The sequence below is a fragment of the Elaeis guineensis genome, chromosome 10 (assembly GCF_000442705.2).
Source record: "Elaeis guineensis isolate ETL-2024a chromosome 10, EG11, whole genome shotgun sequence".
NCBI classification, from domain to species: Eukaryota; Viridiplantae; Streptophyta; class Magnoliopsida; order Arecales; family Arecaceae; genus Elaeis; species Elaeis guineensis.
Window position 1 is genome coordinate 15,070,840 of NC_026002.2, and position 24,242 is coordinate 15,095,081.

Consider the following 24,242-nt stretch of genomic DNA (forward strand, 5'->3'; position numbering starts at 1 on the left):
CGTCCATTCAAGGAGGCAACACAGCTCCCCCCTCCTTCGAATCAGAAGACCACCTCTTCCTGTTATTATAAACACGCTCCTTTTTTAACTTTTAAAGTTCTCCCCTTTTCTCTCTACTTATTAATACATGTTTCCATTCTTTTAGACCGTGACTCGTGCCAATACGGCTTGTTTGCTGCTTAAGAGCATGATATGGAGTCGTCGGCAGAATATGTTTTCTTGCTTTAAATGTGAACATAGGTTGTTTGCAATTAAAAAATATGCATTATATGTATATATTTACAGAAAAAAAAAAAAAAAATCAAAAGATTGTCAAGGCCACCATCAATATTTTCTTTCAGTACATTGTTTGTATGTCGGTTTCCTCTTTCCACTGAACTTGTGAAACGCCTTCTTCCATTTGCACAATTTTGTCGGTCCACTGCACACAATTAGGTAACTAGTATGCTCTTCAAGGCATTTGTTGAGCATCTTATATATTTAACCTTATTTAGTAAAATACAACACGGTCCATATCTGTACAATGCATAACTTTATAATTGACAGTCTAAAACCTCCCAAAACTGCTATCTGCAATGGTTATTCAATAGCAATGATCTCGATGACAAAGACTGACCGCACAAGCTCTCCATGTTCTGGAGGCCAAGGCAAAAAATCACGGTGATGCCTCTCCATGGTGAGATACAAGCTAATGGTCCATTCTCCATCACCTGGACGTTAGCTTGCGCCAGATACTATTAACAGTTCTCCAGCACAGATAACAGCTCAGCACCATTGCATTTTGGATCTACCAAAATTTGTGAATTGCCTTTACATTGCGGGAGCAGCATCATTATGCTGAATCTACTCTTCCTCGCTTCTAGCTAGATGTTTGATTCAGTGATGTCCCATGTACTTGCATTCTACTCTGAAACAACTCCTGTGATTTCCTTCTTCAGAGGTTGCTGGGGAAAGAAAAGGATGGCCAGAATTACACAAACAGCTAAACCAACAGCTCCATCAAATGGATGCATGGGATGCACACTGGCTAGCCAAAAGGGAGTACTAGGCCAGTATTTTATAAAGCCACCAGATTGTAAGGTGAAATTGGTAGCTATTATCCCAGCACGCAACCCAATTGGGACATAGAGCTCGCCTTGAACTCTTTGTTTTATTCCAAAGAGCGCCAAAGATAGCAGCAAGAGACCTGGTACTGAAGCCAAGGACCTGCAAAATTATTAACAATAAGGATGAATATTTTCCGGCCCGCAAAAAAAAAAAAAAAAACATGAAGTCAGTGAACCATGACTAATATATTATAGGAGCTGTGTGAAGAGAAAGATGCATATGGAGGAATTTTTACTATCCAAAAGTAGTGATTTCCATAAGTGGGTAATAACTAGCAACTCCGAGGCCATATTATTGCACCCAAAACATTTAGATTTCTGGATTTATAGTTTCACATTTTCTTGCATCAGTATTATTTCCATGCACAGAAAATCAAATGATCCCAAAAACTTCTTTTCTTTTCCTTTTAATATGTCATAATAAATCAAGACCTTGCTGAAGCTGCATCCTATAATGAGACAAAAACATTAGTTGAAAAGGCCTCCGAGCCAGCCAATGGTTGAAAAAACTAAAAATCCAAATTCCAGATTAGAAATAAAATTTAAATCCAACAAAATCATCTGCAGCAAGCTGCACTAAATTTTCAACAAAGCCATCCGTAAGTAAAAAAACATACCCATGAATCACAGAAAATGCGACTCCAGACATCACCATGGCATGGTAATATCCAAGGTCAACAGCAATTTCCTCCTGTAACCATGATCTGAATAACAATTCCTCCACTAAAGCAATGCCAGTTGCAGTCACAATACCTCGAACAGCATGTGCTAGCATCCTCCCATATGCTTTGAGCAATACAACCGGACCTGCTGAAATTGATGGCAGACCTAGTGACCAAGAAACCGTTGCGTATCCCAGTAATCCACTCATTGAATGTATACACAAGACAATCATCATTCCACCCAGCAAGCCCTTGAGGAAATCATGGACCTGCAGGCAAAAAGTTGATTCTAGAAGCTGTTACAGCCCACACAAAAAATTGCTAAACCTTGTTTTTCTCAATCAAACCATACTACTAAGTCTAAAAGGAAACCTTAACCAAAAGCATCCAGCCCTGCACCAACTATTGTGTTGGGCCCTATGGACCCTCAGTGGTCAAGCATTCCTATGTAGGATCCTTGTTTGCCAAGAATTCCTGTTTAGGACCACCTCTGGTGGAAATTTAATCTAAAAAGAAAAAAAGAAAAAAAAAAAGTAATCAAGGTAAATAACTATAATGCCCTCATACAGGCCTTCTCTGGAACCACAAAATGATAATATGTGTAATTTCATACAATTGGATACTAAAGCTAATCAAACCCCACCAGAAAAGACCCAAGCTCAACCCAATTGGCTGATATCACCCAATAGCAGTAGAGCCCATGCCAGAACAGACCAACTCTAAGATCGGAGCAAGGCCAACTTGTCCTACTGAGATCCCTACCCTCTGAATTGAGAGAATTATAAAGAGTTCCATTTTTCAGACAAACTAAAACACCTGTTATACAATATCAAGCATTTGATGCAGCAAAGGAAATGTAAAGTTTATACCCTGGGTGCCGCCAGATCCAGCCCATATTGTTTGAGTGGGTTGCCATATCTCCGAATTCTTTTACCCCATAACACAACAAGAATTGTGATAGAGACATAGAGACCTATAATGCAAGCATATTCAGCGATCCCATTTGAAGTCTTTGTTGTCCAACTCTGAACAAGTGTTGGGAACAGGGGGATCACCACAGGCGACCATAGAACAAGCACCATGAAAGCAAACCCAAGTATCCTAGAGATAAAATAAAACCAGCATAAAAATCTTCACTAATTCTTTACCACACATGAGGAAAAATGCTTATGATAGGAGCAAACTGGAAGAAAATGACAAGTGATATATACAGACCAATACTATCTATCAGATTTCATAAGAAAATTTTGTATAAAATTTGACCATAACTTTCTATGAATCTAAAATATCGACACTACTGAGCTGAAACAAAATAAAAGCATGTTTAACCAAGAGCAGACAACATGGAACATAACAAAGCAACATAAGTTAACTAAATAATAACCACCAGGAAAACATATACCATAAAGGCACATGAACAACACCTGCATTTGCATGAGGATAATCTCACATTACAAAAAAAAAAAAAAAGAGCCTTTTATCATGTACACTACTGTACAGGAAAGACGAAGGTTAATGACCTCATAAACTTGTCTATTTGAAAAGATCATTCATTTAAATTAAAAAAGGTCGCCCAATATATAACACTCCCACCATTGCAGGGTCTAGGGAGGGTCAATCATATACAGCCTTACACCCATGTGTGGAAAGGCTGTTTCTGTGTTTTGACATCCAGCATACAATGGAACAACCTTAATGTTGCACCAAGGCTCACACTCTAAAGACCATTTATTTATATTACCTTTGTAAGTTTGTTAACCGTGACTAGAAAGATATCAAAATCGAAATGTTCATAACTGTGTTTTTTCCAACCAAAAGAAAATATCTTAAAGAGAACTTCCAATATTGAAGGAAATAACAAAAAGATTAATAATCATGTTCCACAATTCCATATCTATGGCATGAATCCAAAGCATCTGCACCGTTTTACAACTACATTATCAGAGAATAGAAACATTGTGATTAGGTATCTGAAGATGGTGATGACTGATGAGCATAAGAAAACACACTAGTAAGAAGAGAAGCATCATGGACCATGAGTCTAGTAAACAATATAAGACACGATCATAATAAATTCATTCTGCACTAATCTACCATGATGCTACACCAATATATATTCTTTTTTGGAACTTAGTATGGGAAGAAACCCAGCTGAAATCGGGATGAAGGCAGGACTCAAACCCAGGTCATTGGTATCCAAACACTAATAACTTCACTAACTGCACTAGTTGGGACCCTTTATCATTCTATTTATACTAAGAGAACTATATATCTTAAAACCAAAGAATGCCGTACCGAGCGGTTCGGTCCGGTACAGGGTGTACCGAATTGGACTGGCAGCTAGCCAATTCGGTTCGGCCATTTTTTCCAAAAAAGCATCCGAACCGAGCAGTTCGGCACGGTTCGGAGCCATACCGCTCGATTTCTCGGAGCCATACAGCTTGAAATCGAGCAGTATGGCTCGGTTCAGTTCGGTTTGGTGTTGAACCGAATCGTACCGACAATGCCATGTGGGGGGTGTGGGGGGTGTAGTGGGGTCTGGGCTGTCATTTAGTGGCAGCCCAGATGTTTTCTCCGAGAGAAATGCAAGAGCTCTCTCAGAGAACTCCCAAGCTCTTAAGCATTCGATGGCACACGGAAAAAATTAGAAAAAGAAAAAAAATTTCTATCAAATTGCAGCACTAGTTCGAGGAGACGCTGATTTTTGACCGAAAGTAAGGTAATGTATTATTTTTTAGTAAATATTTTATTTTTTATGTTTTTATGGCTAAAAAAAAGGATAAGAATGAAGAAGTAAGAAAATAAGAGAAAATTATGTCAAAATTTTATGATTTTAGTATGATTTGATCATATGTGATAAATCTTTGAAAAATCTACATGATGACACTAAAATCATTGATTTTTATTAATTATATATTTTTTAAATATATATATTTATTCATAAAAAATATTTAAAAAATAAATTCAAAAAAAATAAAATCAAAGTTTCATAATCATGTTTAGAATGATTCAAGCTACTTGAATCTAATCTCGAATTTTTTAAAAAAATTTTAAAATTAAAAAATATTTTTATAATTATTTAAATAAAAAAATATTATCAAATAAAAAATATATAAAATTAGTATTATATTTTAGTTAATTCAAAAATATTATTTGAAGCATATAACATATTTTTTTGAATTTATGAGTTTTAAAATTATTATTGATTTTTTTTGAATTTATATATAATATTTTTTTTAATAATTATTAAACTGCCGTATTTTGTTATACTTGCGGAAATAAGTAAGAAAAAAAATTCAGAGCGTGATATTGGTTGGGATCATAGCGAGATGCTCTCGACTCGGCATCATTGAAAATACAAATGGTGCAACAAGAGTTCAAGGAAGAAGGGGTGACTAGATTGAAGCAATATCTGGCTAGTGGTTATCCTGATATGTCCATGTGTCAGAAATGCTCACAGAAGGTCCGACAGTTGATGAAAAAGTACTTCATTGATTCGAAAGTAGTGAAGGAAAGGGCAAAACAGAAGAGGACAGAAGTGGACCGTCGAGCTGCAGAGCCACATTCTTATTATTCTAGAGAGTCAGAGGAGGCTTCCACTCTAGATGATGAGGCACAGATTGAGGTTGCCATTCAGGCGAGCTTGGATGATCAGCATCGGCAAAGATGGTCAGGTATAGAAAGCGATTTGGACCATCATGCTACGAATCGAGGTCTGAAACAACGACCGTTGGGAGAGAATCCGAGTTCAGGAGGACTACCTCAGTCAGAGTCCTGTGGTAGAAGGAGCAGACACAGCATGTCATATTTATTAAGAACTTTTGGCAGTAGGAGGAGGTCCTCCAGAGATAGTCCAGCAGAAGCACCATCTATGATTTGGATCCACATGCTTTTTCCAGCAAAGATTCAAAGCAGCAAAGGATTGACACTATGGTGAAAAAGGATAAGAAAAAAGATATGTGGCGAGGTATTGGATCATAGTTTTATTTCGGTCATATTTCAGTAAATGCAGCAGGCAATCCTTACTATCGACTTGCCATTTCAGCCATAGAGACTGCCGACCAGGGTATAGATCCACCAGGACCTAAGGACGTCTATGGTCAGCTTCTTGACAATAACAAGGAGAATCTGCAGAGATGGATTGTTTCTTACAAATATAAATGGCCCACATACGGACTGACAGTAATATGTGATGGTTGGACCGGTCTTACTAGATGGAGCATCATTAATTTTTTGATATACTGTGATGAAAAAATATTTTTTTTCCAAATCAATTGATGCTTCAAATAAGATGCACGATGCCGCATATATCCTTGGTCTGATGGAGGAGATGACTGATTCAGTGGATGAACAGTATGTCGTGCAAATCATCACAAATAATGGATCACAATATAAGATTGCCGGAGAGTTGCTGATGGAGCAGCGACCACAAATATACTCTACCCCATGTGCTGCACATTGCATTGATCTTATATTGATGGATATTGAGAAGATTCGTAGGGTGCAGCAGGTAGTGGAGATTACCAAGGCTTTTACTAGATTCATCTACAATCACATATAGGTCCTTTCATTGATGTGGACGTATACTGGGAAAAAGATCTTAAGACCAGGTATCACACGATTTGCTACCAACTACATAGCACTTGATAGTCTTCTTCAGAAGAAAGCAGCCTTACGTCAGATGTTTATCGGTGCCGAGTGACAGGAGAGCAGATATGCGAAAACCGACACTGATGGAAGTCATGTGGAGAATTTGATGACGAGTCAGTCATTCTGATAACCGGCTGAGAAGATAGTGAAGGCTATTAAGCCATTATACAAAGTGTTTCACGCCGTGGATAGTGAAAGATACCCCCAGATGGGCTTCTTATATTATGTAATAGAAAGGATAAAGAAACAGATAAGTGAGAATGATCAGAAGCATGCTCAAAAATTTATTAACATCATTGAGCGCCGTTGAGACTATCAGATGGGTATAGATTTGTATCTAGCTGGTAAGCACGGATTCAAGAATACTTTAAAATATTTTTTTTTTATACTTGTAAAAGTTTACTTAATCAATTATGAAATTTATCTGCTGCTTACTATTTGAATCTGAGATTCCAGTATACCATTTCTGGGATAGATATGAATAACGAACTTCTTGCTGCTCTTCATAATGTGATATATAAGATGGTGCCCGATCCAAAAATCGCATTCTTATGTCTGCAAGAGTTATGCTAGTTTAAAATAAATATGATTATTCAACTGAATTCAATCTGTACTCAACGATATATTTATAAATTTAATAAATATATTTTTTATAGACGAAACAGTTTAGAGGGATCAGATAGCTTTGGAGTCCCATCAGCTGTCGTAAGCAAAAAACAGATGAATCCAGGTAAATTACATATCAATAACGAGCAGCATAGATTGACATCAAATGCCTGATAATATTATGAAATTTAATATGTAATTTTGCTTTTGCAACTGAATGGTGGATTTATTTTGGAATATCTGCAGAACATTTGAGAAGTGTGGCTATCCGCATTCTTTCCCAGACGATCTCTACTAGTGGCTGTGAGCGCAATTGATCGACTTTCGTCTTTATCCACAGCAAATAGAGAAATCATCTGATACAAAAGCGCCTCAATGATCTTGTATATGTTCGCTATAATTTGAGGTTGAGGCTAAAATGCATTCAGGAGGGAGTACAACTAAAGTACACTGATCTGACACTAGATGATTATGCTAACGAGGATGACGATCCGATCATCAGATGGCTTGCAGGTCAGTAGCAGAAGTCAGAGCTTGATGAGTCAGGATCTTCTCCACAACTAGCCAGTGTGGTAGCTAGAGAGATCAGGATGGATCCAGGACAATGGACAGAAAGAAATATTTTCATAAGGTTCCAGCTGATCAATCACAGTCTGAGAGGACACAGAGGACTCATTCATCATATGACTCGATGTCCGATACATCCTCGCAGAGGTTTGAGCGAAAAATATTTAGATGAGATCAGCAGTCAACAACAAGACATCCATTCTCCCAATCACAGGAAACTCAGTCACAGAGGGGCACAAAGGAGGAAAGAAAAAACAGTTGCACGTGCACCACTCTTGAGAGTACAGGAGCTATCTGGCTCAGATTCAGAGATCAGAGAGAGTGATGATGATACTACTAGTAGTAGTCATGGATCTGATGATCAAGAAGAAACTGGAGGACAGGAGATCACTGCTTATGAGACACAGCTGCAGGATGATATTCGATTCACCGATGAGTCCCAATTTATACATGCCACACAAGATAGGAATCATGGTGGACAAGTCGGTAGAGACCGTAGGGAGCCGATTTCATATAGACGACGGGCTCTTAGAGATCGTCCAGCATACAATGCAGCTGCAGACGATCTTGCACGTGGAGTAGGATCCATGGATGTATCTGGATCATCCTCGCATTATGGATGCTATTATCCATAGCCACCTTATGATCCATATGGATATGGTGCATCTGAGACATCGTCTTCTAGTGGTTACTACCCTATGCAGTCTGGAGCATCTTACGGATCAGATTTTGCTACTGGCATATTTGGATGGGCTCCTTCACAGCCATACCATCATCTCAAAGATACTTTTCAGAGTCAGAGTTTGAGTGAGAGATCTGAGATGTCTTACAATGCAGAGAAGATGACTTATGGGATGAATATTCAAGAATACAGTGCTTCTTGGTTAGAGGGAAGGACTGATGTTCCTTCAGACTATACCAATGATCCAAATATCTATGAGCGTCACAGACACTCGATGAGATATTAAATGCAGAGCAGATCTTGAGGTTAGTATATCATTTTTTATACTTTGTACTTTAAAAGTTTAGATATATTTTAATACATATTTATATATTTTTTTTAAATTTTAAGATGATAGAGTTATAATATAATGTAAATAAATATATATTTGAAATTTTGAATCAAGATTTTCTATACCACTACCGAACTCAAAAATTGAACCTAAATATGTCAATAATATGCAATATAATGTAATTTTGAGGTTATAATTATGAATTAATAATTTGGAGATCCAAAAGAAATGAAACAAAATAAAAAAAAATTGTACCGGTATCAAACCGGTACATTGGAGCGTACCGTATGTCGGTACGGTACGGTGTCGGTACCGTACCATACCGGCTCGGTGCCGGTACGGACACCATTACCGGTACAGCAGACCTTGCTTAAAACTACTTTGCTTAAGAATATTTTATTTCATTATGTAAGTTGCATAAACAGTTGCAAAGCAGCTGCAAAAATAGATTAGCATCCACATTGGAAGCAAGAGAGAAGAAAAAGAAATCAAGTTCTTCACTTGTTAATTTGCTTGATGTTTCAGTTGCACCTGCAATGGGTAGCCTATATTTGTTATCATGCCTTTAATTACTTCACTAGCTCTGGATAGTTGCTTACTTCATTTCTTCACTGTTCATCAAGTCTGTAAAGCACCATCATGAACTAGAAATCCAACATGAACTAAATTGTTTGTCCTTGCTCCTCTTTGAATATTGTTTTTTAGTACCCATTGATTCTTGTCTACCATAATCCGCTCTGCTTAGTGCTTTGGTTTAATTAAATGTTCTCTTGGTTATCTGAAGCGGACAGAGCTAGCTTCTTGGGTCACATGCAAGGTGTGACAATTGTTAACTTGACATTTTTGGTATTGAAGCAATAGCACTCAATATTAAATGCAGACTTGGGAAACTAAAATTAGTCATTGCAACGTTTTACAAAGAATGCCATGATAACATGAAACATCATAAAATTTCTTAACGGGGGGCAAATTAAAAGCAAAACAAACCTCTGAAATAAAGGACGTTCAGCAATCCGCAGGAACGAGATAAGCCTGTCTGTCAAGCTCATAGCACCACGTAAGCCACCCCAGAGTAAAGCAATTTTGCCAACTAATCGCAGCATTCCACCCTTTTGTCCCAATTCTGCCAGAATGGCAACCAGTCTTCTCGTACATGTTTAATAAACCAAGGCAATCTCAGAAAATAAGAGACACGGAATTAAAAAAAGAAGATAATAAAAGCGACCAGAATCAAAAGAATCTGACGATTCTGACCTTTCCTGATCCACTTCCCCATCACTCCTGGTAGGTACTACAGGACCAGCAACAGACATTGCTTTCTCAGCAAGGCTGGTCACTAAAGTATCCTGGTTTTTTTCTCGCACCGCTTCCTCAAGCTTAGCATGCTCTAAATGGGGAAATCCCTTCTCATTAGATAAGGCAGAAGGACTTTCCAGGGCCTCATCATATTTGTGGCTCTTATTTTGCTGAAGGCACAAAGAGAATTCACGAACCCATAAGCAAGAAGCATAACATATGCATCTCATTAAAAATTAAGAAATAAGAAACTGTGAGAAAATAGGAAATATATCAGAGAACCTCAGCAGTTTTGGATGCCAAGATGGCAGGATAAAAGCCCACTCCAATAAGATAAACCCTTCTGGATCTATTCACTTAAAACTATATTTCCATCACCATTCTGTCAGCTAATTCTTAATATACATGTATTTTAAACTAGCAAGCATGGACATAGGTACAGGATACCAATATAACACAACATGAATACGCCAATACAACAAATCTTGAAAAGCAGGATATGACGCAGATAAGAAAGAGCATCAAATATATATGTACTTTTTGCAAATGCAAAAAAGCACCCTCAAAACATAGTAGGCCATCAAAATAATATAGTCAGCATCAACTTCTACAAACTAATAATCTAGTCATCATTTAAATCCACAGACCATAATTCCCACTCCATGTTTTTATTATATCATAAACTTCAAATTTAACCATTCCTTGTTAGAAAGTTAACATCATAGAACAGGAAAGAGAGAAAAAAAGGCTGCTCCTCATCCTTGGAGGAATCCTAAAAGTATCTCGAGTGTATCCCGTAAGAGCTCGAAGCATGTTTTAAAGTTTTAAAAATAGGATAATTAACATAAGTATCGGATGCATGTCTGAGAAGTATCGGACAAGTATCGACCCAATACATATCCATAATAGACATGGCCATGCGCCCTCGGTGTTAAAGTTCAGGAAAAAACATATAATTACGAACTAAACACAACATTGCACTAATAATCATCGGGATGTAAGACGAGTGAAAACACTAAAATAAATGTATGATCTACTTTATGGAGGCCATGACCAGACATACACAATCTTATAAGTTACAAGAAAATATAATCCCAAAAATGATAAGAAGACCATGTTGTGAATTGTGCAAAGAATAGACTGCAAGGAAAATATGGGGTATGGACACATCTATATCTATGGAGTACAGACACATTTGTATCTACAAAGACATCCCTATCAAACTCCCAGGTAATTATTACATGAAAAGTTCAAAATGATGAAGTATTTCACGATGCTAGCTTTTTAATAAAGTCAATAAAGGTGGTAAACACATGACCTAGGAGGGAGCTTCGGTAATATAGAAATGACAAATGAATACAATCTTTCTACATGCTATAGGCACAATATACAAAATAGCTAACAATACAAATTTAGAAATTAGAACTAAAAAGGGGATACAAGACCAAAAGTATATCTAAGGAATGACGCATATATGTTGTTCTGAGATAACAGTGAAAAATGGAATGGGAATAGAAACTAGGTTCAGACATGTATCTGACACCTTATTTTGGAATGTCTACTTCGCTTTGAAAAATGCAGGCCAACATCTGTGATAGGCAAAAGCTAACCCCAACTGAATTGTCAACCATGTCAAGGCAAAACACAAGAAGATTCTCATAGGAAGAAAGGCCCAAAATAATCTACAACCAATATACTGTAAGAAATTGCACACACAGAACAGTTAAAATTCAATATTTGTTTTAAGTATATTAACATGTCCATGGCACAACCCAAACCAGAGTCTATGGTGTTAAAGGAGAAAGATGTTGAGCCCAAAGACAGCAATGGCAGATAAGGGAGATGCGTATTTCATATAAGATCCATACAACTACAAATAGGCCCAATCATCTTTCCTTCATAATCATTATGCTTCGTACCAAGGTTGGCAATCTCAGTAGTGGGTATTGCATCGGTACATTATCAATTTGGTACTGTATGGTCACATGGTAGAGTATGCACTCCATATAGAGATAGCTCTGGATCCCTTCACTTTCTATCATGTTACTTCTTGAAATCAGACGGCACAAGTTGGTGAAGCATGATTCAAATCTCGGTTTTAGGTGGTATCGGGCAGTTTCGCTCAGTTCGAATCGCTGTATCTTGATTCAACTCATATACTAAGCTGAAACTCTACCATACTGCTACCTTATTGGTATGGTATGGTACGGTCAGTATGGGCTGATATGGCAGACCTTGTTCTGTAGTCTGTACCGTGATGACCAACATGTTAACAAACCCAAAAATAATGATTTTTCTTTAAATATATTCTGCACTATGATGAATATGCTCTGTACCATTATGCACTATTCATATTATATTATTAATTGATAGTTGCATTATAAAATTTTTCTCTAGATAAGACTAAGTGATTTCTAATGACTTAATCTTTTTCTTTGCTTCATTCTCCCTTTTTCTTCGTAGTACCAATGCATACAGCCTTGTACTTGACATACTATACCTACCACTACCAAACCAAACTTAGTATGGGTGAGATACTGAGTGTTGGTACACCGAAATGACCCTATACCAAGCAAACTGACATTGTGCCAACATGGTACTGGTAAGGGATCTAGCACCAACATTGCAAATCTTGATACCAACAACAGTCTCAAAAAGTGCGAACATGAAGGATATGGAAAATTAAAAAATGAGCCCAATGAAAGACAAGGGCATGCAAGTTTTTGATGTGAAAACAAAAGGTTAAGAAATATCAATACAGCAAATTTATGGTGAGCAAGCTAATAAAGATGAATAAATGCAGATGCATTATAAGTCACATAATAAGCAGCATCTAAATCAAGAATCCAAGCATGGCCAAGTGACCATGTGACCACATTGCCTGCACTCACCTCATATGCTGCCCTAATGTTACTTGAGCAGCTGAGCTTTTACTCCAGCATTGCTGGCTTGGATTCTTTATTTAGATGCTTTTACAGTTATACTCCTGCTGCTTAAGTAGCATTAGGCAGCATATGAGGTGAACATATGCAATGTGGTAGTGACTCAAACAAAGCAGATGCATTTGAAATATTTTGTTTCAATCAATCATAACACTTACAAAGCAAATGCTAAAAGAGCCTCATTGAAAGAACCAAGAAAACAGTTGCAGCATATGCAGTAAACATAAAACGGTAAGGTGATTCAACAGGACAAGCCATAGACGCATCAACAAAAATGATAATAGCTGACTGCCACTGCTGTAAGTTTGAAATGTATTTCATGCATATGTACAAATGGGAGATTCACAAGCCAAAAAATAGCATATATTCCAATTAGAGGTTCATGAGCCAAATAGCAACAGCAGAGTTCTATGCAGCTAACAGGATAATAGTGGTGCTCAGCATCATGCTGCAGTACCCAACCATCAATAAAGTGAGTCAAACTAAGTCTCAGAAAGTAAGAAAGTAGTAGGAGCCACTACAAACTCTCATGACAATGCAATAACAAGGTGAGTTGCACAAAGTATTAAAGCTCTAGTTAAGGGTCTCAAGGGAAGTATTTCAGGGCAGCAGGATGTAATTTGGTCTTCTTGAGCCATTGCACTTCAAAATCAACTTGGAGGGGGAAGGGACCGATATACATATCCGAACATTTAAAAGTCAGTATTAGAACCCCAAAACAGATAAAAAAGAAATTTGGCTAAAGAGGCCCAAGGTATTTAAGCTGACTAAAGTAGCTCAGGTTTGAGATAAATGGTACACAGGGCGGTTGGCACTAGAAGCAGTAAAGGCAAAGCTCCAACTCCTAAAACATATGTTCAATGAATTCAACACAAGCAAAACATGACAAGAATGGAAGAAAAAATCGTTCGATGGTCGTTCCAGTTATAAACAAGGAAAGATACATCACCCAGAGATAAAAAAGTTATATTGATCTCATGACTTGGATTCGATGTGTCGCTAAGGTAGGACATATCCAAAAGGTGAAATTTTGAGAGGCAGATGCTCATAATGACTCAAGAACAGTTCATCTTTTACCGCAAAGGAAAACTGGGAGAAGAATTGATTCTCGAGATAATGTGGGAATTCAAATCCATCACAGGACTTGTTTAGTTCATGGATCAGGAATCAGGACCATTAATCTTGTTACATGCCAGCAAATTTTGTCAGATGTCAGTGTTCAGAATGTAGGATTTCAGTGATGTTCCAGCATCCAGTGATAACCCAAGAGAACTATAGATTGTCTAAATCACTTGCTACTGCCCAGCAAACATGCTAGCAGCATGAAAGAAAGGTCGAGGATAAGTTGCAACACCAAGTTACCAGAAAACACGAACAAGTGGTCGGTAAAGGGATGGATCTTATTGGTCCAAGGGTGAGATTTTATCAGACACACGAACACCATGGAAGACAAGATAGTAACTGAAGTGGAAATTATATTTCACTATTATACAAGAGAAATGGAGAGGGCACATATAATGTTGTGCATCTCATTTACAGAGATAATATGGTGACCTGAACTCTTGAAGACTGTAAAAAGATTTGATTCAGAAAGAAATGGTCGTCCAAAAGGAAAGACTGGAATCTAAGAGGGCAAATAAGAAAGGAACTTTTGCTTATCTTTTCCAATTTTTAGATAAAAATCATAAGACAGTGCACGTCATACAAAACTGAAATGAAAAGCAATCTAAAAACAGCAGGAGGGCAACTGTAACAAAGAAAAAGGTTATTGCAATAATCTTAGAAACAAAAACTGTGCTATTCTAGTCTTAAAAATGACCTGATGAAATATACAGAAATCATTTTTTTCTAGAAAGCTATGCAGTACAGAAAGAATACATAAGTTTCTGGGTTGTTTTAATGTAATACCTCATGCCGTGCCAATAAAGCAGATGCACCCAATGCAGCTGTAACAGCCCCAACCATGATGCCCTTATTGTTTGAATTGTCTATCTCACATGTTTCATTTTCACTATTTAATGAGCTATCTGTATCAGAATGTTGATCCCCAATCCTGATGTGTCTTTCTTGATCAAAAAACTGTTGCCCCACATTTCCTGATTGATGGTTGGTTTTGCTTTGGACATCATCATGCAGAGAAGCAACCTGAAAGTACTTTCTTAAAGATGCCAAGCTTGAACCAACAATTACACCAACTGGAAGGACTTTTCTCAAATGGCTGGCATCCTGGACTGCAGAATAAATGGCTTTTATTATGTGCTCTCCCTCAACTGCACTAAGGTTCACCAAACTAGTATCGTCACTTTCTGAAAATGAGTTCAAATTCATCACATCGTCAGACACAACAGCTCGGGATACTGCATCGCTGACTTGTTCCAGATCACACACCAGACTACTGTCCATTTTCTTCGAGTCAGGCATGCCTAATCTACGAGCAACTTCAACCTTCAAAGCTTCCAGCAAAGCATTCCTAATTAAGCCAATCAACTCCTCTTTTTTAGCATCAGCTTGTTTGATAGAATCATCTATTTCATTAAGCTCTTCAGACTGCTGCTTTTCAAATCTTGAAAATTCAGTATCTAATATTATGTAGGATGGTTCGACCGCTTGCTCCATATCACCTTGTTCTGATTTAGCATTGATAATATGACTACTTCCATTGATGCTCCGGTTTTCTCCACTTTCACCTACAGTATTGTTCGCATTTCCTGCTTGATCTAGCATTTTCCACCGACCTTCTTCTGGGTCAAGAAATAGATCAGTTGTTGAATTTAGATCTGATGATTTCATTATTGGTGACTGTGCAGAAAGATATCTATGGAGATATGTTGCATATGGTGGCCCCCAATAAGAGTTCATAACTACGTTTAATGGAAACTTTTGAACACAACCAACCATATTAAGGTTCTTACCATCTATATAATTACCCCCTGAATTACATTCTTCAGACTGACTGATACTGTTTTCTCCTGATGATGCAAATAGCTTATCCTCGCCCCACTTATCTTCAAGTCCCTCATGAGTCTCAGCAGCTACTTCATGTAAATTGTTCTCAACTTGATTACATGGTTGACTTGCATTTGATACTTCAGCTGGTCTATTGTCACTGTCCTCTATGCAATCATATTTTGTTTCATTGATGGGAGGGAAGTCATGGGATGCAATTCGAGATTCCTGATCCTCAATTTTATTTACTTCATCATCAATTTGGGATTTTTGATCCTCAATTTTATCTATTTCATCATCATTGCTCTGGTTGCTCGTTTTCTCTAATTGATCAATCATATTCTCTATGACTCCAAAAACGCTATTAACAGCCATTTGTGTCGAGTCATCAAACCCGGTTAAGGCTTCTAATGCCTGAGTCACATTTATTGAGGGGGACTTAGAAGACGGATGTTGTGACCAGGATTCTTCTGATTTAGTGGAAGAACTTTGTATATTTTGATCTACCATATCCTGAGTAACTTTCTCTTCTTTCTTTGTAATTTCATTCCCTGCTTTTTCTGTCACCTGCTGCACAGAAGCGGATGAGCCATCTGACAATGCTTCTTCAGTGTTAGTAGATGAAATTTGCTTATTTTGATCTACTGCAGGATCCACTTTTTTTGCTTCATTGTTATGGACATCATTTGCATCGCTTGCAGCCACTTGATCATATGCAGAGTGCTTCTCAGTTATTTCAGAGCTTTGATTGACCTTCTGCTGCTCGCCTATAGCCTCATCTATCCTCGCAATTCCTTTCTCAAATTTGTTAGGCTGGTTTGACTTACCTGCTACTTCTGCCCCAGCTTCAACATGTCCAGAATCTGGGGCAGACTTTTCCTGAGAAGACTCACTTCTCTCCTGAGTGTTGTTATTGCCTGAATTTAAGCAGGCCAAATCATCTTCTGCTTTTTCCTCACTGCCAGTACCCCTTTTACCTTGGATCCTTGACTTCAGCTCTGATGTTAAATTAGGAAGCCATCCAATCCTTTTGAGACCATCGATATTTAAGTTTGTACTCTGAGTTTGCAGAATCTCAGTAACAGCAGATGTAAGCTTTCCACGTACATCTTCAGGCACAGCTCCTTCCAGAGCTTTCATAAGTGTTTCTCCTTGTTCCACGGCAGTAAGAACCTGGAGGAAAAAACACAAATAATTAAAAATGCTAGCCAACACCAAAATTAGCAGAGATAGACATTGTAGAATTTAGCTTTTAAAAACTCAATGTTACATATGACAGAAATTTTATAGAATTCAAAAAAACATCTTATAAATGACTGACATTCCAGCAGAGATGCAATATACCACCTAGTTTAAAAAACTTTTACAATGCAACTACTCTCCATAAAGAATAAGAACTACTGGGCTAAAGATGTGGATCCAGAGCAGATCATACACATGGGAGCATGACACATGCATATAGAAAGATGTAAGCAAAATGACACCACTAAGAATTAAAAGTTACTCCACAAGACATGGATATATAGGTTCTCATGCATGTTAATATTCTTTGCTCAAGTAGCATTATCTCCTCTATGTTAAAGAAACTATATATTAGATTATAGCAATTCCATAACTTCTGAATACTAGAGGTGCATACCTAATGGAAAGCTTTCATTCTGCCACCAGAAAGAGCTTAATATCTCCACTAAAACAGTTTGTCCAGATTTTAGATATACCTATAAGCAAAGTTTGCCGTCTCGATACCGGACTTTGTACCTATACCATCCTATTACAGTGTCGGTATACAGTACGATACGAGACCGTGAGGCATACTGAGTGTCGGCATGGTACAAGACTGCATACTAGTATGGTATGCCCGGCACAGTATGATGCCATCCGATATGGCAAGCTTTGCTTATAATATTGTATTTGTGAGTGAACCACCACATTGGAATAAAGAAAATTTACTTTGCAAATTGATACACAACATTTTTAACTTGTTTAAAGAAAATCATAATATTTATATACAATGAAGTTAACATTGAAAATGCACCCTTTTGTATTGTTGTATCATTTTGGAGTGGAGTACTTTGTCTTTCTGCTTCTGTAGACATTCACTATGAGTCAACAAAAAGCTGGTCTTCAGAAAAACAGTAAAATGTCATGGTCACTCAAAATTTCTCAGGTAGCACTAGAACAATGCAGTAATAACACCATCATTCTTCTCCTAATCACAAAACATGGTAGTAAAAATCTTTGGCTTTACTCTCGTGAAATGAGAATCGCTATTTACTCATGCAGCTACATAATGAATAAAGCATGCTTCCTCATCTAGTGAATGCAAATGATAAGTATCAACTCCAAGAACAGACAAAAAAATCTAATGATACATATTGCAAGATTCAGCATGCCCTTTTCACATTTTGCACAACTGGGCATAAAATATTCAATTCAATATGCATGTCATTGTATTCCAAATAAAAGGAACATAATAACATTTAGTTTCAAACTATTTCTTCAGTGCAACATGTTTTCTTCTTTCCATTGCATAAGCAAATCTATAAATGAACATTCGGCATATATCTCAGTCTAAGTTCTAACTAAATTTTAGAATCATGAATTTTCAAACTATGTTTTATTCCTTCCATTGCAATAAGTACATCTATAAATGGGCATTCAGCATATATCTCAGTCTAACTAAATTTTAGAATCATAAATTTTCCAACAATTAGATTTATTATTCTGAAACAACAGTGCATAATAATTGTACTCATGTCAGAAAGAGACGTTGCAATTATAGCTATACCTACCTTTTGCTTTTGTTCATCATCTAGTGTCCCTGGTGTAGTAACATCAAGCATATTCATGACTGCAGCAGCAGTTTGTAATACTTGGCTATTTTCACTGTCCATAAGACCATCTCCTTGTATGTCCCAACTGGCATTAACTGCACCATTGGGCTGCAAGGCTTCAACATTTTTGTCCGTATCTATTCCTGCATTATCATTTTTCTGCATTTCACGCAACTCATTTCTTGATTTTGAGTGACTGTTAACTTTATCTTGAACTGCACCATCACCTTCTTTGAGTACATTATCATTTTTCTGTATTCCATTTGCACTCTTACGGCCTAAAAACAATCGAGATGGATCATAGCTCACATGGAAACTACTTCCATCTGAAATACTTCTCTTTGATGCTATGCCATCAACAAATGCTAAGCCTTTTGAAGGATTGATCGTAATATCCACATCTTTTAGAAGAGGATGGCGACCTTTCAAAAGTGCAAGTTCCACTGCTGAAAGCCACTGCACAAGTAGCATGCATATACATAAGATATTACTAGAGTTTTATACCACGAGCTTAAAAAAGCATGTACAATATAATCAGGAAAACATGTATGACAAAGTGAAAGCAGCCATCATGGTAGGCAACATCACTTGTTCTCAAAAGGGGGATGTAATCTGTGGCAATTTTGAAGTGACACCTGCCATTCCATGATAGCTTCCTATAACAGTACACATCACTTGTATTTCCAACTGAAATTTTATTGAATTTATCAGCACCCTTTCTCTAAGTAATAGCTAAATAATTAAATCAAGTGGTAAACTTTTCATCCGCTCAATTCATTATTACAGAATAAGAGAAGGTTAATTTGGTGGATGATGAGAAAGAAGCAACTACTGCATGGGTATATTTATATTGTTAAGGACATCTACAAAAAATGACAAGTTTATAAACTTTATAAAGAGAGAACACAGAGATCTCCATGATAGCAAGGCCTCCATAGAGTTAGCCTCAACCTTCTGCCTTTTTACACTTTGAGACACCAAGGCAAGGTCTTAATTTTAGGTCAACCAGAGTGCCGAATTGCCATCCTACAAACAGAGGGATTCATCGGTATGTATTTGTATGATTGGAAAGGGAGAATGAAGTAAAGAAAAATATGAAATCATAACAATATAGACTACTCAGCCTTATTTAGAGAAAAAAATTATAAGGCCATCATCAGTCAATAATATAATATGAACAAGAATGAAGGAGATCAACGAGCACAAAGTGATAGTAATAGAGAGGACAAGATGCATATTTAGTAAAACTAGGAGGCTTATAACTGAATCAAGCACAGCAGAAGAAGGTTATGAATGAACCCACTTGCCAGTAAGGAGCATGAAACTATTTGACATAATCTAAATATGTACAGATGTCTCAAGTGCTGAAGGGGTTGTAAGTACAGGTCCGAAAGACTGGAAGCAGTTGGGAATGCCTATAAAGTCTTGAATGGAAGTAGTGAGGAATGATAGGAAGAAGCATACCATTTTAGAAAAAATGGCCTTGGGTGGAAATCAAAAAAGAACTAAGGTTAGTATAGTTGACACCAATTAACAAGTTTGCTATACTTCTAATGTTCAGCTACTTAGGATTTTCATGCTTCACAACAAAGACCTTCCATGTAATTAAGCAACTTGAGATGATAGACACCAACAAAGCAAACAGGAAAATAACATCTTACAAACAATCTTTTTTGGCAGTAAAGAGGATGATTTTTAAGAGAACTTACAAAAGAAAACCAGCTTAAAAGCACTTGCATTTGCAAAAATTGTTCCAAGTTTAATACCAGTAACCCACTACTCAGACTCTCAATCACAGATTCTCCATGAATCTCTGAAATCATATAAACACCTATGCATATAATTTCTATTTTTCAGTGTACAAAGCTTTCTCCAACATGAAGAAACGAAGGCGTGTGGATTCCAAATTTGAAACATAAAGATGAACATGATCATTTACCTCAATGGCTAGATTTTGGCACCAAAGAATAGCAGATCTCTCAGTTGTGACAATAGTTGAAGGCAAACAAGAACAAAGAAGAAGACTTGTAAATGGATTTTCTGCTATTGAGCTGCGTGGAACAGAGAAAAGTGGTACAGTCCCATCATCAGTCTGCATGGTAGAAAATTCAATAATTATAAAAAGAAAAAGAAATCTGAGGAATACAGCATACACATCTTAATTCTTCAGAATTAAGATAAATAATGGATTCAATTATACGAGTGACTAACATACAAAAAATACACGTAATATGATCAGAAATTGAAACCAATTTTGAGTTGAAAAGATGTCTATCATTGTAACAGCCTTACTTTGGAGAAGCTGAAAATCATATTGTGGCATAAATAATCTCGGTATGCTACAATTGACTGTCAATTTTACATCACAAATCATGACTGACTTTTGTTGCCATTAAAATACAGTTTAAGCACGTAAAAATGATGATCTACTAAGGTACATAGATAGCTGAAATCAAGCAAAGAGAAAACTGTGCATAAACATACGTGCCACCAATCATCATGTATATTATATATAAAAATGACAGTTCAGAAATCAGGGAATAATCCTTCTTGATTCTGTCGGTCTTTTATACGAGAATATCTGTCCTATTTATCTTAAAAATATGTTAATTACCCTCAATAACTTTCTCTAGTCTCTCTCCTCCTTTCCCAATCAAATCGGACACCTTTAATAAAACTCCCAAACAGAGTGGACTCTGTTACTCCCTCTAATTCAACCCCCAAATGGATTGGACTATTCGGTTCAAGTTCTATGCTATCACTTACTCTCTCTTCTTTCTCCCCTCAAATGTGCATTGCATGTGCCCTTGTCGATAGAGTCAATTGAATAGGCTGTTGAAATCAAGCTGAGTGGGCAAGAATAAACATAAATGATGCTCATCCATCTAATGATCTTATTAAATGCATGGACAAACTTGATCAGAGTGGAAAGACAAAGCTGTCACATCTATCTAGACAGAGTGGAAAGACAAAGCTGTCACATCTATCTAGACAAGTGTAAGAGTTCGTATTTTAAGTCACCTAATACTCCTTTTTTTTTCAATCGACAACAAACTAATGAAGACTAATCCATTTTTGTTATAGAAGTGATAACTAACAAGAGTGCAAACTCTTATCATATCTTAGAGATCCATGACAAAATCTATGCCTAGCTGTTTACACTACATTAAGACTGATTGTGATCTAAAGGCCGATATATAAGAGAGGTGCAGGCCGATACACCAAGGTTGCAGGCTGAATGAATTTGGAGTAGGCTAAAGGAGCAAGAGTTATCAGCCTATAACGACCCCTTAGAGGAGCAGAGTCCAGAGATGGTTGGCTAGCAGCTATGATTACCCATGTGTGGGAGAAGTGGGTGTCACACGTATCTTACCACTAACCAGACAATAAGAGGAGTGAGATAGTTATGTTACCACTACCTAGAACATGGGGGAAGTAGTAAACTACTCAAAATATATGAGTAGTGGAGGAAAGATAACTACCATGCACGACAATAGTGATCTGCCTGGTGCAAAACAATAAGCACAAGTATCCAACATGAGTAATACTACCCATCTTACCAGTAGAAGGAGCCATCTACAAATATCAATTGTAATGTGAACAAAAGACTTTTGACCTCATCAATGAAATCAGTTTCCTTTACCTTTAGATTATCTTTACTTTAACTTTTTTTCTCTTAGTTTACCTGTAGGATTCTAATTTACCCATAGGAGTAGTGGTAGAATACTTTGATTGTAGCCCCGACCATGTCCTATCCTACCTTATCCTTCTTTCAAACAGACAGCGCAATGGTAGTGAAAGTCCTTGAAGGTTAAGGCGCCTAGACCCTTGTTACTTCCATCATCATCCTTTGATCATCCTATTTCCCACTAAACTAACATCGACAGTAGGCCCACACATCTACTATAGCCTAGCCACCAGACTTGCCACCCCTCTCCATCAGTATCAAGATTCCTAGCATGCCTGTCTCTCTCAGATGGTCAAAGTGAGAGCTGCCATCAACAAGTTTCTTTGGCACACTCCATGAGACGTGTTCATCAATACCAGCTTTGTGAACACGCAACTAGTTGTAAATTGTGACTAGCAATTGGCCGATTGCAATGGGCCAATAGCCAGTCACCAAACCTGAGCCCAAACTAAACTCTTGGACTTGGGTCCAGAAAATGGGCCCACTAATTTATTGGGTTGGATTTGGGTCCTCAATTTGAACACAACATTAATGGATAGGGATTGAACTTAGGATGATACATGTCACAAAAATCCACTAACATATGTATGTATGTGGTATCTTTATAATACAAACAAGGTGTAAAGAAAACAATTGACACCCAATGCAAGTTTTAATAATCCAAGTTGCATTTAGAATGCGATCGATAAGATTTAAAATGTTTATGAAGGTTTATATCCCAATATTAGGGTGAATCCAGGTCTACATCTAGGTCCACGTTGTATGATTTCAGAATTGTATGGTACGGACCGAAACAACCATTAACAACAAGAACAAGAAAAAAGGTGAAAATGAATTTTAAAAAGATTGGCATCCCAACATGCCAAGACATCCCAAATGTCAAGATGCAGCCATGTTGGCTTGTTCCTAACAAGATGGACCAAGATCTAGTTTAGAAAGACTAGGTCGCGAACATATCTTAGAACCTGGTCTCTCTTAGGTCCGATTTGGTCCCGCTAGGCCAAATTGGGTCCTTGATCCTACTGTGAATAAAAAATCATATGTTTTGGAAATCTCTTCACCATGATTAACTCCTCCTAAATTTACAGTTCTAACGTCAACCAAGAGTTGAGGGAAAAAATCTAGAAATGAAATCATTAACCATTGAACCATCTTGCTCCCCTATGTGATGCTTACTATTTAATATTTCAGGTGCATCCAATAACTTGAAAAAACATGATTATGAACTGATATCCAATAATTTCTGGGTCTACTATTGGGTATTGCTATAGGGTTGTAGACTGGGAATGGGTTTCGATTCCAGCCCATCACATGTATGTTAGATTTGGGTGTGGATATAACCAAATTAGAAATGAATCCAAGCTGTTGCTAACGTCTAATTGTAAGGAAAACAGCATTGAATAAGTATATGGAGAAAACTATCCGTCTCCTTGTCTCCAGATACAAAGAAAAGACTGCATCCAGAGTCAACTTATAACCATAAAATTAAGCTAGACAGACTCAAGTTATCTAGTATGCAGCCGATACTGAGTTCTGCACCTAGCTGATCAAAAAATGATAAATCCTTACGCAAATAATGGCCTCAGCTTAATGGGTGGCTCTTTCAATATTGTTCAATGAGAATATAAATTAAGTCATAACTTACAAAACCTAGCTAACAAGTGAGCCAAGCACAAACAGAAGTTCATCATCAGCTTGCAATAGTAAGAATAGACATGGACATGGCATGAGAATCAGCTCATTTGTATAAATCATGAGCCACCTGGATATGTATAGCTGAGGTTGGCCCTAGCTTGAGCTAAACTTCTACACAGCCTTGACTTGACCAAGCCGAATTCAAAAAACCAAAAGCTTAGTTTAGCTTGTCAGCAGCCCTATGAAAACCAGAGCCACAAGTCAATAAGATCAAGCCACAGACAGATTTCCCAGCAT

The 24,242-nt window shown here is 37.2% G+C and overlaps 1 protein-coding gene across 3 annotated transcripts in view; it reads right to left on the bottom strand.

Annotated features, from left to right (window-relative positions):
- Nucleotides 1–431: 431 nt before the first annotated feature.
- Nucleotides 432–24,242, bottom strand: part of LOC105053048 (uncharacterized) — a 28,812-nt gene continuing 5,001 nt past the window's right edge. For 2 of the 3 annotated variants that reach the window (XM_019853418.3, XM_073244753.1), the window contains exons 4-11: nt 20,562–20,714; nt 18,581–19,078; nt 14,751–16,961; nt 9,859–10,070; nt 9,592–9,747; nt 2,638–2,869; nt 1,724–2,037; nt 432–1,206 (exon numbers count right to left, since the gene is read on the bottom strand). In XM_019853418.3, coding sequence (XP_019708977.1) covers nt 903–1,206; nt 1,724–2,037; nt 2,638–2,869; nt 9,592–9,747; nt 9,859–10,070; nt 14,751–16,961; nt 18,581–19,078; nt 20,562–20,714 — 4,080 coding nt within the window. In that variant the 3' untranslated portion in view covers nt 432–902. Of the gene's footprint in view, nt 1,207–1,723; nt 2,038–2,637; nt 2,870–9,591; nt 9,748–9,858; nt 10,071–14,750; nt 16,962–18,580; nt 19,079–20,561; nt 20,715–24,242 lie in introns of those variants that run through there. The other variant, XM_073244752.1, reaches the window with a different exon arrangement.